A 16,399-nucleotide genomic window follows, 5' to 3' on the forward strand; every position below is an offset into this window, starting at 1 on the left:
AGGTACGTAGGCTGAGGTTTGCAGGTATATTTATGGGACTCGTATGCTTTCCCCTCTCCATATGTAGGAAGCAACTCTGCCTGCAAATAACCTGTCTGCAGTCTGTAATGTTTGTTTGCAAACAGTTTTGCTTGAACTTTGCTATAGAGATGTAGGACAAAACAAAGCAGCGTGGCTCTGAGCAGCAGGACTGGGTTTCTTGCACAGTCTCCAGGACAGGGACATCCCTGAAGGGGGCTGAGCCTTCTTCATGTGATAGGTGTCTGAATGGGAAAGTTTGAAATTCAGGGGAAGGTGAGTGCCGTGCTCGTTTTACATTTCTGAGTTATTTGGACATGAGACTGAATTAATTTCCAGCATGCTGAGGTGCCTCCCTGCATTCCAAAAGGAGTTCCATTTGTTTAACTTGTGAATAAAAGGGGCACAAGAGAAATTCGTTCTTTAAACGACCACAAAATGTCAAGAGCAAGGCAAGGCGAGAAAATCTCGTATTGTTTTGTCAATAAATTATGCTTTCTCCTACATAGATCACAGAAATGGGACTTCACCCTGGAAACAGCAATAGTTGATACCCCAGGCAGCTTATTCCCAGCTCAGCTCACACTTCACTGAATACACTGATCGATTATCCGCGGCTTAACCAAACCTTCTCATTTCCTGCCTTCCATTACTGCGCTCAATCAAGCTGCTGCTTCTTTGTGGCCTGCCTTGTGCAGCCAGATAAGCCATCAAGGCATGTTTCTATTAGAAAAGCTCTTGTAGATGGAATAGTCATTAGATAACACTAACAGGTTTAAAGGTTGCAGGCTTTGTGTTGGTTCAGGTTAAGAGGACAGGAACCAAAAGGGTCGCTGCCTTGGGTTGTTGTGTTGGAGGGGCACTGAAATTGCATGTTGCCAGGTTTAGTGCTCTTAATGTACATTTTGATTTCTTGCTGAATCCTGATAGCTCTCACATTTGACAGTGCTGCTGTGTTTGCAAGAAGTAATTGTGTGTTAATACACATGCATCTCAATTAAATAATCAAGCTGCAAAAATAGCGTTCATTTGGAGTAATAACCTCTCTATTTCCAGGGTAGGTTTTCCTGGCTTACAAACAGCTGATCAGGTTTCTTATTTAATTAAAAAACAGTCTACAGAAAGATACCCTGAGAACTTGAAATTACACATGCTGTTGCAGAGTGAGGAAAAAAAAACATCCTTGCTGTATCTGTTTAGCTCCTGATTTCTAAAGAGTTTCATTTTGTGTCCCCTTAGCTTTTTTTTTTTTTTTCTTTTTACCCCTAGGGGATCTTCTGTGAGTAGCTTATTTTTTCCCCTCCTTTAAATAGTAGTGAATATCAAAATCGAGTAAGTGCAAAAATATTTCTACAGTAGGAGTAGAAATATGGGTAGCAATTCAGCAGGGGAGGGAGGGGGGCACAGCATGTGGAACAAGTCAAATCTCTGCTTGTATTGGAAGCAGGATAATACTGTGTCATGGAGCATAATGAGAAATGTCTGTGTGAAATGAAGTAAACATATTTTGGAGATAAACAGCACCCCAAAGGAGTGGGTTAATTTCTAGTGTTTAAAAAATAAATAAATAAATAAAAAATATATATATATACACATCTATATATATATATAATGTCCACTGGAAAACTGGCTTTGTGTGGCCAGAGCTTCTCTGCTGCAATGCACAAATTTTTACTTCGAACAGCAGAGTGACTGATAAAACATTTAATGTGTTGCTAAAATAGAGCAAGGAATTTGATAGCTTAGAGTTAATGACTTTTTTTTTTAATAGAAAAATTTCATTGTTGGAAACATGTTTGAAAGGAAATCCGTTCTTTCCCTTGTTTATATTTGCTGTTTGTTTCTTTGAACTAACTGCTATTCACTGACTCCAGAATGCCCATCTGTCATCTCCAGCATTTGGTATATTGTTTCCAAAGCTAGTTGTGATTTAACATGCTATCTAAATAGGGCAAGTAATGAAAGATACTGCTTAAATCCCTCTGAGAGAATCTGCAGGACATCTGTGATCATTTGCACAATTTGGTTAGACATAACCCTGGGAGGAGAATGTGGAAGCTCTTCAAGATACAAATTGTAATGTGCAGTAATTCTGTTTTCGTTTGTGTTCTAAAAGAAACCTGGCACCTTGGTATAGCTGTATGCTGTGGAAATCAGTACCTTGAGACTTTGAAAGAAAACCTGCAAGAGAATTTTTTCCCGCTTTAAGGGAGAGGCTCGTTTTTAAACAGAAGTTGACCAGATGCTTGTGCACTGGGATGCTTTAATCCGTTTACAGATTTTATCTGATTCTTGTTGAAGTCCAAACCTGATTCATGTTTTTTAAAAGGGACAATAAACAAACCAGCAGCAACAACAATTACCCTCAAGTCAGGACTTTTTGAGAATGGCCATAATAGTCAATAATTTATTTTAAGGGGAAAATGGAGTTTTGTAGCACAAGGCATCTTTTTGAGGTGACAGACACTCTAAAGCATTTGCCATTGCAAGATTTCTACAAGTCTGAATTTGGCATGTGACTATCCACAGATTTTCCTATGTAAAGGTGCTAAAAAAAAAAAAAAAAAAAAAAAGTAATACTTTATGAACTGCTTTTGTGTGTACTCGGTTCTAAAATAAATAGTCTACCACAGAAGTTGGTGCCTTGACACCTGTGAGTGTAGTCTGCACTGTAAATGACAGACATATTTAGAAAATTGGCTGACAAAATAGCATGTCTAAGAATTTCCTTGCAATGAGGGATGTAAATGTGTAAAACAAGGTTCTGACGTTTTAGATTTTTCAGGAGAAAAATAATTTAGATTTTTCAGGTTAAAACCCCCAGAATCGTTCGTGTTGGAGAGTAGGTACAGAAAATACTTCTCAAGATGAAGTTTTGAAATGATTTGGGTAAAAAGCAGCAATCATGGTAAAAAGAGGTTTAGGAAGATTAGATCACAGTGCTCTCAAAGAACCCTAAAAAGCCAAAGTCCAGCTGAATAACCCAGAACCCAAACCCTACTGCTCTCAGCAAGAAGCTGCTATTGCTGCTCTGCTATGTCAGTATATTTTTAGTTGCATTGTTGCCCAGAGACTCCACTGTAAAAAGTTACTTATGCATCTACATCTTTGTGAACGATGTTTTTGTCACCGCATTCCTTGTTTGTGGAGACACTGAGTCGAGCCATGTGTGTTCTGAGATTCTAATGATGAACAACCAGCACTGTGGAGCAGGGGCTGCTTTCTGTTTTGAAAGATAAAGAACGAGTCTGATAATTTTTAAAGATATGTATGGCTATGCTCATCTTTCCCTGCCATGTGTGAATAATTCTGAAATGCCTGTTTCATAAGATTTAGTTTTTAGATGTTAAAAGCATAGAAAGTTGGTGTATGCCAGGGCTTCAAATCTGTGCCTATTTTCACCATTTTGTATACTGGTTTTATTATTCTGGTTCTAAATCTACCCTCATCTTTTTTTCTTTTCTTTTTCTGCATAGCTTCTAAAGATAGATTAGTTTTGTTTCTGAGGTGTAATGAAAGAAAAGCCATTCTTTTCTGTTTAGGAAAACCCCTATAATTTCTTTTTCTGTGTCATCTTCCCCTCTGGCCATGCCTCAAAACTTCACCTGAGTCAGTCCCATTCATTTTTGCAGGTTGCAGGGTAATTTCCAGGGCAATTCATCATTTCCCTGGAAAGTTCTTGGGTTCAAGCATTCTTCTGCAATTCAGTCACATTCCTTGTCTTCCCTCCTGATTGTGAATCTGGTTGCAGGGGAAATGTTGATGTTCTCACTGGGCAGTCACCACAAACCTCTGGAGTGAGGGGCAGGGAAGGACTAAGCCATTTGTGAGTTTGAGAAGAAAGTTTCCAGTTGGGAAATCAGCCCCTTCCCATCAAATTTGAATGCTTGAACTAGCAAAAAGCTTCAGACTGTAGATATTAATGGCTTCTTTAAGGTTGTGATTTTTTAAATGATGAGATGATAGAATACTGCAAAATGCAGTAGAACCTTTGCCTGCCTTCCTTGTGTTAATATGTGAATATTCTTAGTAAGGTCTTAGGTAATCCTCTGCTATCCCATTTTTTAAAATACATTTTGGGCAACTTGGACGTTGATAGTGAAGCTTACAGGAGACAGCAGTGAGCAAATCTTCCCTTTCCATTGACTGAATGCAAAAGCCAGGAGGGTCTTTGGGGAGGAGGGGGTTGTGGTCACCCTTCATGGCAGCAGGATGAAAAATCTCACTTGCAACCACGGATTTCTTCTGTCAGAGAGCAAAAGAATGCTTTGTAAATGGTGACCTTAGCTTCATCACTGTTCTGCTAAAGTCTTCTGCTGTTCAGTGATATAATAAGAAGCTGAGACAGGGAAGTTGAGTGGTTGCATCACTGTCTCCTTTACAGCCTTGGCCTAATTCAGAATAAAGCTGTGACCTGCCAACTCCCAGCTCTGGGGTGCCAAAGCAATGAAAGCATTTGGCAGTTTTGACCCCTCCCTTTTTGTTGCAGTGTAATCTCAATGTCCACGTACATGAAGGACACACCATTTCCCACAGAATTTGTACCCTTCTGGAGGTCTTCCTGCAAAGCTGGGAGCAAAACTCAGTGTTGCTGCTCAGACTTTTGGTCTTTTGTTTAGGTTTTTTATACTCCTTGGGGGTTTGGTTTTGTTTTGTTTGTTTTTTAAGCTTGTTGTCTTTGACTGCAGATGTGTGATCTGAAACAAAAATTAGGTTCAGATTTCTCTTGTACAGCAAAATATGCTTAGCGTGTTCTTGAATGTTTTTTTTGAGGCGTTCAGGACATTGAGCACTTGTGCTGGAGTATATAAACTTTTTTCTGGCACAATGCTGCCACTAGCAGTTTTTTGGTGGTATTACATGGGGTTTTGATCAAAGGCTGTGAGAAGTGCATTTAATGGAAAGATTTTGAGGTTGTTTATTAAGCAGAAAGGGTGGAAATTGCTGGAACAAGTAGGCTGAGGTGAACAGGAGAGATGATAAGAACTTTCTGGTCCAGTAAGCTGTGATTTAGCTTTTAAATGTCAGTGTTTGAAGAGCAGTCTGAGAAGGGTCTGGAGAGCTGGAGCCCAGAAAAAGAAACGGTGCTTGCAGCTGCTTCATTCCAAAGGAATGTTCATTTCCCTTTAGGCCTTCCTCTATTTCTTCAAGTGTTTTGGAGCAGTAAAAAAAATTGACTACCAAGGGCTTCAAAGTTCAACTGAAGCAGAGAGTCTGCAATGACTTGATCTAAAAATTCTTTTAAGTGGTATTTATGCTTCAGTTTCCATTTAAGAAGGAACAAAGTGGTAGATGGATTCCCCAGTGACAAAGGAGCACACGAGGAAGATAGTTTTGTGTAAATTTTGCTGTTGGCTTTGTGAGGTATGTGAGCTATCAGAACCTATAATTAATAGGTCTGAAGTGCAGCATCCTATTCTTTTGTGTAAAGGATTGTAATAAAGAACATGTATGATTATGTCTGAATCCAGCTGTCCTTGGGAAAAGAAAAATCAATCTTTTTTTTAAAACTGCTAAGAATGGTAACATTAAATCATAATGGTTTTTGGTTTTTTTTTTGTAGAAATTAACAGAGTAAGATCATGTTGTGTGAGGCCAAAAATTCTTTTCTGATCCCTTCCTTTTCCTTCCTTTTTTAGTTTTGTTTCTGAGTGAATACATTAGTATTTGCTGGTCAGATAGGTAGAGATGCAGGAGATTTATGTTGCCTTTGTCTCATCTGAAAGTCAATCCTTAGCACATTGCCCTTGTTTCATTGTCCTAGAAATGTTGTCTTCCCTCAGGTTTCTTTCAGTGTGAAAACAAACTTGATACTTTAGAAAATGATGTCAGATTGGGTCTGATTTCTTTTTTAGTAATGCCTTTAGACCTTCTTTTTCAGAGTAAACGGGACCACCTCCTTATGAATGTCAAATGGTACTATCGCCAGTCTGAAGTCCCAGATTCAGTCTATCAGCATTTGGTTCAGGACAGACACAATGAGAATGGTAAGTTAGGCTCTGGAGAGTAAGGTTTTTTGTTTTTTTTTTTTTTTACTTGTACTCTCAGTTTTTATGTTTTAACAGTCTGGAAAGCAACACTTTTCATAGGGGAACAAAGCAAGGTCTGATGATGAAAATAACACTTGAGAAGATGAGTGGTTGTGTTTCTTACCTGCTTTGTTTGTTCTAACCTGTGGACATCTCATAGCTATTGCTATAAGTCTTTCAGGTATGGTTTAAATACAAAAATCATTGTATCCTTTGTAAGAGTACTGATACCTAGCTGGCTAAAGACCAGCTTTTCTGAAGAAACTGTGAATCTCTTTTTTGTATGTGTGTGACTCTGCCACAGTGTCACTAGACCTAAATTTTAGATTCCTAATGAGTACTCACTGTGGTTAGTACTGTAGGAAGTGATGTAAGTGAAGCACTCATAGCTGAGTTGCCCCTTTCCTCTGCAAAACCAAGCATGATCTTGGGTTTAATAAAAGCAGAAGAAACTAGTTTGATAGCATGGCTGCTTTTTTATGTCCCACTCTTGTGCATGAGGACAAGTATTCCAGTGTGTTCTTCAAAGGTGTTATAATGGAAAAAGTTGTCCTCCAGTTTTTCATTAATACTGATATTTTTTCAGTGTTTGAATATGGATATCAGTATTTATCTCAAAGCCAGAGCACTAAGCATGTATTGCTGTCAAAATTTTCTTGAGGATTTGAGATTAATTATGCTAATCAACCAAAACCTTAACCTGGAATCCAAGTCAGTGATAAAATATGTCAGCTAGGAGTGACCACTTCTGGTGGCTAGTGGATGTGTCACTCAGCACCCCTAAAATCTATTTACCTCTAGCAGTTAAGATATAGCAAGGAAGATTTCACATTTAGAAACGGTGATTGTGTTATTTCCATACCTGACAGGCCATGTAAGCAATCTCAGTGTTGTCATCTTAACCCTGAGGAGACCCTGCCTCAGAAACATCCTCAGACTTTGACCTGTAAAAGATGCCTGCAGAATGGCAATGGGAGAGATGCTTTCAGACTGCAGCTAAGGTGTTGGTGGGGGTTTTTTGTTTGTTTTGGGGGGTTTTATTGTTATTGTTTGTGGTTTTGCTTTCTGGCAGACTCTGGACGAGAGCTTGTTATTACAGACCCAGTTATCAAGAATCGAGAGCTCTTCATTTCAGATTATGTTGACACTTACCATGCTGCTGCCCTCAGGTAAGATCCAGAGGATGTGGTTCCAGGGCTGAGGTGGAGGAGAAAAAAAAAACACCTTACGGAGTGAGATGCTGTTCCTGGTGTTGTGTGGGGATCATTAACATACTGCTCAGCTTTCTGCTCCTCTCCTACAGTAATTAACTTGTGTTATCTGTTCTCCCTCAAAAAGAAGCTGTAATTCTCCAGCCTCGTTTTCATCTCAGTTAATCAATGTTGCTCAGAAGATATTGTTTCCCATCATTGCCAATTTAGGTTATTGCTAGTTCCTGCAGAAAGGCTCCCTTTCCCTCCTCCCTGTTTGATTTGGCTATTAACAGCAGTGTCTCCTGGTGAAGTGACTGTTAGTGTGTTGCCCTGATTAAATTGTGTTAAAGGCTTTTGCTGGGAGGCACTTGTCATTGTTGCAGCTCAGCTAAGAGCTCTATTAAAAACTCACTGTACAGACAGGAGGTAATGGACCCCTGCATTGTTCTTTGTACTCTCTGCCCTTCCCTGGAGGTTGCTGCCCTCTTTATCCACCAGTTTTTTGAGTGCTAAACCTCTGCCTATCAGGGGATACACATTTACTTAAAAATGTTTTCAAATAGGAACAGCAAGGCTTGCTTTTTTTTTTTTTTTCAGCAAGCTAAATGTGCTTGGATATTGTCAAATGCAAATTGAATAATCTCCCTGAAAATAATGCTCAGATGGTGTTTCACTCGAACCATCTGGAGACATTTTTTTCTCAGAGTCCCTTTGCTGAAGCCACTTACTTTGAGACAAACTAGCTGCAACTTCTGTTATAACAGTAGGAAGAAGCCTTTGATTAACATATTAGACTTTCTCAGAAATTCAGAAGATTCCACTGGTGTTTTAGAATCCTATGAAGTTCCACAGTGCCTTTTCTGAGTTACAGGACACCTTCCAATTTTAAACTGGCATGCTTAGAAACAGGGTATCAGGAGGTTGGCTGTTTTGATGGAAGCAGTCTTGGAAATGTAACTGCTTAAACAGAGAGAAACTGAACCATGTGTATGGAATTTTCCCCTGGGAGTATTTGAAGTTCTCCACTACATCCTTTGTTGTTGTCTTTAAAGAAAAGATACAAATGGAATATGTTTGTATACCAAAAACCCCATGAAAAATAACCTTCTCCCTTTCCAAAAAGACTGGAGGCTGCTGAAAGACCAAACCAATCACTTTCTCAACCTGTCTTGTGTTTTTATCTGTTTTCTTGTTGCTTGGAAATACATTCCATTGGCACCTTTCAGATCACCTTGGCATATGGTTCCACTGTTGTTTTGTTGTGTTCTGGATTGTTACCATCCTGATAATTCTTACAGGTTTGTAGATGGTATCCAAAGGTGCTGATAATTAAGGGAATGTACTTTTGCAGAATAAAGATTATATTTTTGCTGATTCTTTTTTAGCAAATGGTGATTAATACATGTCAGTAATTTTCATTGTACAAGACCAAGATAAGGGTAATTGCACATGGTGTTCTTACCATGAGAACATAAAGTAGGCAGAATGTATTGTGATGCATGAAAGGAAGGTTAACATCAAATTCTAATTTACTATACTATGGGATTATTTCTTTGCCCTCTGCAAGCAAATGGACACACAGTGAATTGATGACAAATTGGGAAATAAAACCAGTGATTGTAACTACCAATCTCCTGCTCCCACCCCTCTCATTTTCTTTCCAAATGACTAAACCAGGAAACTCGCTTCAGCCACCAGGGATAAAATAAATATTAGTGAACAAGTATGTCTTTCAGTATTTCTGTCTGATGTCTCAATTAGCAGCCTTGTTAATGTTCATTACAACCTGGCATGACGTGTGCAAAATCCAGTGTTGCTTTGTCCTTTGTCAGAAGGGCAATTGGCTGAGAATTAGGCAATTGTGGGGACAGTTCTGCAGCCTCAGCTTCCAGGATAGTCATAATGGTTTTGTTTTAGGACAGTCCCATCTGTATTCATCCTTCATCCTTCTGGTGTGTTTTTTTTCCTCTCACCTGTAGTAGCTGATTTTGGGAGAGCAGATGTCACAAGGCAGAGTTGCCAGTGGCTGTGCATTTGAAGTGTTTTACCATGAAAAGATGAGAGAGGGAAGCAAGCTTCACATTTTCACTTTCTAGTGTAGTTTTACAAATACTCAGTGCTTTTGAGCCTTGCTGAGAAGACTAGGACACCAGATCCAGTATTACTGCAGGCCAAATAATTATTCATTGTGGTGTACTGGTGGCAATAGCACTTTGCATTCCATTTTAAGCAAGACTGCAAAACCTTTTTGCAATGTTAAATAAGGCCTAACACAGCTTATTTATAATAGCAGATACTGTTCAGTAAATCCGTGAGAAAAGAGATGCTTTCTAATACTGGAAAGCTTGACAGCCTGAAAAGGAGCAAAATCCTGTGCTTTGTTTATTGCATGGGATCAGGGTTAGATAAAAAGCACCAAGTCCTCTGCTGTCTACCCTGTTTGTCTCTGCCCGCTTCTGATCTGATGGATTTGGTGGCAGTGAACTGCAGCAGGCACTGCCTGACAAACCAGGAGCAGCTGGTGAACATTAACAGCCCAACAAACCCTTGAGGAAATGAGATGCAGCTCCTTACAGCCAGGCTTCATGCTCATCCTTAAGGATAATGACTTCATCAGCAAGCTGTATTAAACAGAAATATTAGCAATCCGTTGTAGAACAAGCTAATAAATCCTCTTTTGTATTTTATCTCTTTTTTTTTTTTTTTTTTTTTTAATAGTAAAAAATGCCTTTATGTGTTTTATTCAAGTAAAAGGAAGTAAATTCTGTGTTTTGGAACTTGCATTGTTAGGATTGCAGTCTTGCTAAAGCAGATTAGCTTTGGTTTTGTTTGGAAGTATTATTAAGCTGAAGTTTTACTTAGTTTTCTAAATAAAAAGCTGACTTCCCAGGTAACATGAATAGTAGAATTTTCTAAGCTTCCTTAAAGATTTAAATGTAATAGGACTTCAAAAAGTTTGAAAATCAGATGATTTCAGGATTGTATTTCTAGGGTGGATGTTGTTCATTAGTCTGATTAATTTTGGGGACTGTGCTGCCGGAATGAGAATTAATGAATGTTTGTAGAACACCATCTGAGACACTGTAACTGCATTTTTTTCCCTTTCCAGCATGGGAAGAATCACCATGGTTATTTGTTGTTTATGAAGTTTTAGACCTCTAACTCAAGGATGTCCATGACTTCCAGATTGCAGTGGCAGTGAATGAAAATACCTGTTAAATCAAGATAGAATTCTAATACCATTTTCCCTCTTTCTTTCAGAGGAAAGTGTAATATCTCCCATTTCTCTGACATATTTGCTGCTAGAGAGTTTAAAGCCCGAGTGGATTCATTTTTCTACATCCTGGGCTATAATCCAGAGACAAGGTAAGTGAAGTGACTTTTCAGGCAAACTTTACTACTGATCAGAGCATGCAGGAACAGGAAAACTACTCAGGGGAAGAAGAGTTAAAATGAAGTATGATGCTGATAGGAAGGTGGAGTGGAAGAGTGAGAGGGAGAAAGCTCTTCCTGCTTAGTGCATCTATCGGAGAAAAACTATCAGTAGAGAATATAATTGCGCAATAAGTCATGGTATCTGGTTGCATCTCTGGGTAAATAACTTTGTGCTTCAGAACAGGTTTTTAGAACTGTGAAATTTTTTAAAGGTTGCAGACATTAGCAGGAATTCTTAGCTGTCTTATGGGCTAAATGCAGACCCCTGAAAACACATCCACATCCACTGATCTTTTAGGAAGTAATGTTGAAATTTGCACTCTAAGGAGAAATCAGTTTGAAAATTTTTAAATATGGGGATTCATGCTTTCAAGTGTTAATGCTCGTATAAGAACCTGCATCAGCAATTCCTCATTTATGCTTCACTGGCCAGGAACAAATTGAAGGTACAGAAAGAGTTGGTTTGGGGTTTTTCTGGGGGGGAATCAACACATATTTGAAGAAGGTATCTTTTATTTCACAGTTCTTTGAGTCTGCCTGGCTGATGTCCAACTGATCTTTATCAGCTGTTGGAAAGCAAAGCTGACACTAGACAGTACCTTCATTATTTTCCAAGTCCAAATCCTAACTCTTCCTTTTTCATTTCTGTAGTTTTGTAAACCCAGAGAAAGCCTTGCAAATACCAGCCTAAAAGAGTTGGTTGTCTAGGGGCTTCTTTCTGTGAGCACTTGAGTAGAAGATTAATAATGTGTAACAGGGCTCAGCAAGGTCTGTGCTGACTGAAAGCTGTATTGTTTCCTTCAATGCAGAAAACATAATTAGCTTGCGGACGTTGATTGCTGGAGATATTGTTGAGAAAAGTATTATTTTAAGTGGAAATTAGGCCTATAAATAATAAATATTTGAATTGGTATACTGTAGATTCACTGTTTTTGTTGCAGATAGGAATCTCTATGCTTCAGGGCGTAGCCAACCACATCCTTTTCTTCCTAGCTGCTTGCAGTTAGAAAGAAACTCCCTGTGTGTGCATATTATTATGCATTTGCCTATTTATGAGGCTTCCTGTAACTTATTCTAAAGTGTCTTAAACTGTTTTTAAGTGAGAGAGAGGGGACTGGATGGGGTAAACTCCCTTCATCAGTTCAGTTTACATCCATAAGCAGTTGTTGTCAGTTTAAGTTCCAACTGTATGGTGCTGAGCTCTGGGAAAAGAGCATGAAACCCTCTAATATTTTAAAATACAATATTTTAGAAAGGTTTTGTAACATTTGTGTATGTTTTTGGAGCAGTTCGACAAGATGAGATATTTACTGAAGTTTGTTACCTCTCTGATATTTGGCACTATGCTTAACCTGTATATTTAATTGTGTCACTTTTAATGCATTTTGGTTTTGAGGGTGTAAATGCTAAATGAACTGCTGGTATCAGTGTTCAAGTTCTGAGTATAATTGATGTTTCTCCTATGAAATGCCCTTTATGGGAGTTGTCAGTGCAGTTTTAAAGCCACTTGCTGTGTAGAAGTAGCTGTTAATTCTTTTAGCTATTAGAAAATAACTGAGCCTGAGAAGATCAATGAAATGACAAAGCATAGCACTTAGTTATCAGCTAATTACTCAGACCAGCCCGTGCTCAAAGTGTAGGATTTTCTACCTTTGGTTGAAGTCAGGGTTGTGGGGTTTTGTTGGTTTGTTTGTTTTTTTTTTTTTCCAGTTTTTAATTCTAGTTCTTCAATTCTGTATTTCCTCAGCTGTGTGTTTGCTACTGCTTCTTTGAATACATAATTCTAGATTTATTTAAGAAGTAAAAGTATTGCAGTGCACATTCAGGACGACCTGCTAGTGATTTGTCTATAAAACCCAAAACTTTGTCTTGAAGTCAGTCTGGTTTTAGAAAAGCAGTGTTTATGTCGTTGAGAAGATCCTGAATAGTGCAGGGTGACCCCCCTCAATGACTTGTAGAGAAATGGGTGATAAGGTGTGGTTTTAGATCAAACCAATTCCATCTGTGGATTACATTTACAAAGATACATTTATTTGAGTGTTTTTTATTTTATGTTTAGCATAAAAAGTTTAGCTCATACTGTTTTCATCTCTCATCATGCCACTCATTCACTACAACTCTAATTCTTACCCTGTGGTAAAGTCCCAGATGTAGCTGTTTCAGGCAAGAACTTCTTCTAGTCCTTCTCTTTACACTCTGACAGCCTATGGGACTTCCAGGAGTGACTTTGAACTCCCTTGCTCAAGGATGCAGACATGAAAAATGCCATTGCTGGTCTTGGCCTGTTCCTGCAGGTACTGGCTGCAGTTCGTCCATCTCAGGAGTAGATAAATACATTATGAAGTTTTGTCTTGACACTGCCATCTGTAAATACATGTAGATTTAAATGTTACTGAGTTTTCACTTGGAACTAGTAATAATCAGATATTATGCTATAAACAGGTTTCATGGCCATGAATCAAAATTACTCCTCCACAGCATTGTTTTGCACTGGAGAATAAAATAATACCATACACTCAAGCCATGGGTGAATTTTCTGAATTAGATGTTGTGAGAAGACCAGGATTTTGTTGGTGTTTTTATTCTGCCACATTTGCTTTTCTTTTTAACTATTTTTTTTCTGAAGTGTTCTTGTTTGGTGATGTTGCCAGCTAAATGAGTATTGGTGCATATCTGAGGGAAATGTTCCCAAAAGTGAAAGTGAGGGTGACTTGCTCTTTTTTTTTTTTTTTTTTTTTTTTAACCTGAATAAATTTTTTCCAATTATTTTATTTAATCTTCTTTAAATGGAAAGCTTAGTGGGTGGAATACAAGTTTCAGTTCTAAAACCAATAAGAATAGTAATAATAATAATAATCATAATAAGGCTTTGTGGAGCTGTGTGCTAGCAGGATTTTCAAAGCTTCCTCTTAATATTGCCTTTTAGAAAAAAAATTATTTGAACGATAAATCGGTATCTACAGCTAAAATGTGAACTAAGGGGGGTAAAGAGGACTGCAGAGCTCTGTTTGGCTGTTTTGATTCCTTTTGTCTGGTCAATTTTTAGCTGTTAGAGTATTTTGATTCTATGCTTATTGTAATGCCTGGAGCAGTGATAGAGGGTGAAATGATCATCAGGGATTTTTATTGTATCCATCTGTATGTCTCCAATCAGGGCCTTAAAATGAGGTTTTATTATACTTAATAGAACACTCACAGTTTGTGGCAGACTGAGTAAGACAATTCCTACATCATATTGTAATCCATTTTTTTTAATAGGTTTAGCAATTTTAAATACAATCAGGAGTCCTCCTGTTCAGGGAAATCAGGGACTGTTTGTATGGTATGCCCATGTGATGTGAAACAGATGGCTTCTGTATGTCTTACTGAATTGGTTTTGTATCACTCTTGCCTAATATTCCTGGGAAGGAATTATGGAAGGTGCTGAGCACCAGCACTGCATATCAGTAGGTCAGCTGGCAAAGACTGCAACATATTTGGACCACTTACCTTTCTTAATAATCTGCAGTCTGAGAAAATTTGGTCAGTCTTGTTCTGAAAGTGTTGCCTCCTGTAAAATTTTTATAACGGGAGTTGGGTGATAGAATGTTAGGGTGGATTTCATTTTATAAATCACTTTATAAAACTTCATTGTGTTTATTCAAGTTTTAAATGCATACCTTGGCGTAGCTTACTATTAAAAAACAAAACAAAAAGACCATTAATCATAAGGATGTTTAAATTATAAATTATTAGTGCAGGTTTATTTAAGGGATAGAAGGAGTCAGACTACGTTGGTGTAGGTCCCTAAGAAAGGGGAGTGGAAAATGTTACCTGGATAGCAAAAAAGGTGTATCCACCTATGTGAGTAAAATAAAAATTTCACTGGATTATTCTAAAGGAGTGAAAAATTTGGATTGTTCTGTGGCCTGATCTGTTTTGCCGAGTCTGTTTCTGTGTTTTAAAATTCAGAATTTGAGAAACTTTTTATCCTTTTCTAGCTGTGCAGTACATTTGTGCTTCTCAGGTGCTCTAAAAAGGGAGGCAGGTATATGAGTTACAGCATTTCATGCTGTAGGGGAAAGGGATATTACCTTCATATAAATGCACAGCAAAGGATTTATTTGAAAATTCCAATAATAAACAGGAGCCCCACAAATCCAGGTTGCTGAAGGAAGTTGAGGCAGTGCCGGTCAGGTCTGGGGCTCACCCTCTGTTCGCACAGGCTTGGAAATGCAGCAGCATTGGCGCTGAGAATCCCTGTTCTCCAAGTTTCCTCGGATATTGCCTTACTGACAGGTAGAACTAAGCAGTCAGTCAGCCAGCTTGCTGCTTCATTTCCTGACAAACAGGCAGGGGATGAAAACGCGAGGCTCCTGTCGCTGGCAGCTGTGAAAGCCCCCGCACCGTTTTAGTGTCATTTTTTGAAAGCCAGTGGCGAGCCAGGAAGGCGAAAATAATAAAACAACAAACACAAAAATCTCTCAGCTTTTTTTTTTAAAAACCCTGATGTGTCTTTGAGCTGGAGGAGATGTGGGAAGCGGTGGAGCAGGCGGGGGGGTGGGGCGTCTGTGTGGCTGTGCCGGGGAGCGTTGGGTGTCCCGGTTCCCCCGCCATGGCCCCAGCGCCTGCGGGCGGGCTCGGAACGCGGGAGCTGCCGGAGGCTGCCGGGAGGCTGCAGCTCAGCCGCGGTGTTGACGGAAACCGCGGGGTTGAGATTGATTGCGTTGGGAGCCGGTGTGTGGATGAGGGGAGGGTCACAGCACATGCTCAGTCCTGTCAGTCCGAGGGCGAAGTTTCTGCGTTCTGCGTGCAGGCTTAGGTCATAGCACAAGCTCAGTGAAAGCTCCTCCGAGGTCTCTCAGACTGCATGTGCCTCCATTTTGAGTTGGTAGAGTGGAAAAGGCAGAGTTTTAGCTGTTAAGTAAGAGGGTTGAGGAATACATCTAAGCCCACAAGAGCCTGTCATAGTCATGGATGATCCATTCAGCCCCTGCAGGTAGGCTTACATCACTTCAGCCTCCCCTAAAAACCATGGTGATTTCTGCTGTTGTTTGTGACTTCTGAAATGTTTATGAAATCATTTCATTACTCTTGCATGCTCCTCAGAATCTCGGGATAACGGCAGCGTGGCCGTGCAGCTGTTCGGTGCATGAGGGCCCTGAGCTGGGAATCTGCTGCCTTGAGGGGGTGCATGCAGCAAACCCTTGAACCTGTGGGGGCTTATTTTTCTTATTTTGTTGGGGATTTTTGTTTGTTGTTTTTTTTCTTCCTCCCCCTCCCCTTTTCTTGGTGCAGTTTGAATTTCGGTCGTGCTGTCTGCTTCTGTGTCAGGTCTGTGGGGAGCTGCAGCCTTTACCCCGGGGGTGGCTGTGAGGAGATGTTTTGGGCCTGCAGCAGGGTGTTGAGGTAAAATGTGCCAGAGGGGCTGTAGATCAGCAGCCATTGGTTGCTCTGCAGATGGGAGGTTCTGGGTTGGATTCGAGGGGCAGAGATCCTGATGATACTTCCTCAAGTATTGAAGAGAAAAAAAACAACAAAGTAAGCATCATGGTTTTGCCTGCTTGTCACGGCACGCAGGTGACACTCGGGCATCTGAAACACAGCAGTGTTGTCTTATGCTTTGAGGAGTTTGTCAGATGACATCTGTATAAGCTGTAATACCCTCATGGGTTTTAGCAGGCTAGTAAAAAAAACCCTACATTTTTAGACTGAATAAAATAGAGGACTTGGGGCTCCACAGTT

General features: G+C 39.5%; 1 protein-coding gene across 6 annotated transcripts in view; it reads left to right on the forward strand.

Moving 5' to 3' along the window:
- Window positions 1–16,399, forward strand: part of RERE (arginine-glutamic acid dipeptide repeats) — a 205,257-nt gene that overhangs the window by 95,597 nt on the left and 93,261 nt on the right. For 5 of the 6 annotated variants that reach the window (XM_071767166.1, XM_071767168.1, XM_071767170.1 and 2 more), the window contains 3 exons: window positions 5,900–6,005; window positions 7,120–7,216; window positions 10,502–10,606. In XM_071767166.1, coding sequence (XP_071623267.1) covers window positions 5,900–6,005; window positions 7,120–7,216; window positions 10,502–10,606 — 308 coding nt within the window. Of the gene's footprint in view, window positions 1–5,899; window positions 6,006–7,119; window positions 7,217–10,501; window positions 10,607–15,445; window positions 15,654–16,399 lie in introns of those variants that run through there. The other variant, XM_071767171.1, reaches the window with a different exon arrangement.

This window comes from Heliangelus exortis, chromosome 23, assembly GCF_036169615.1.
Source record: "Heliangelus exortis chromosome 23, bHelExo1.hap1, whole genome shotgun sequence".
Taxonomy (NCBI): Eukaryota; Metazoa; Chordata; class Aves; order Apodiformes; family Trochilidae; genus Heliangelus; species Heliangelus exortis.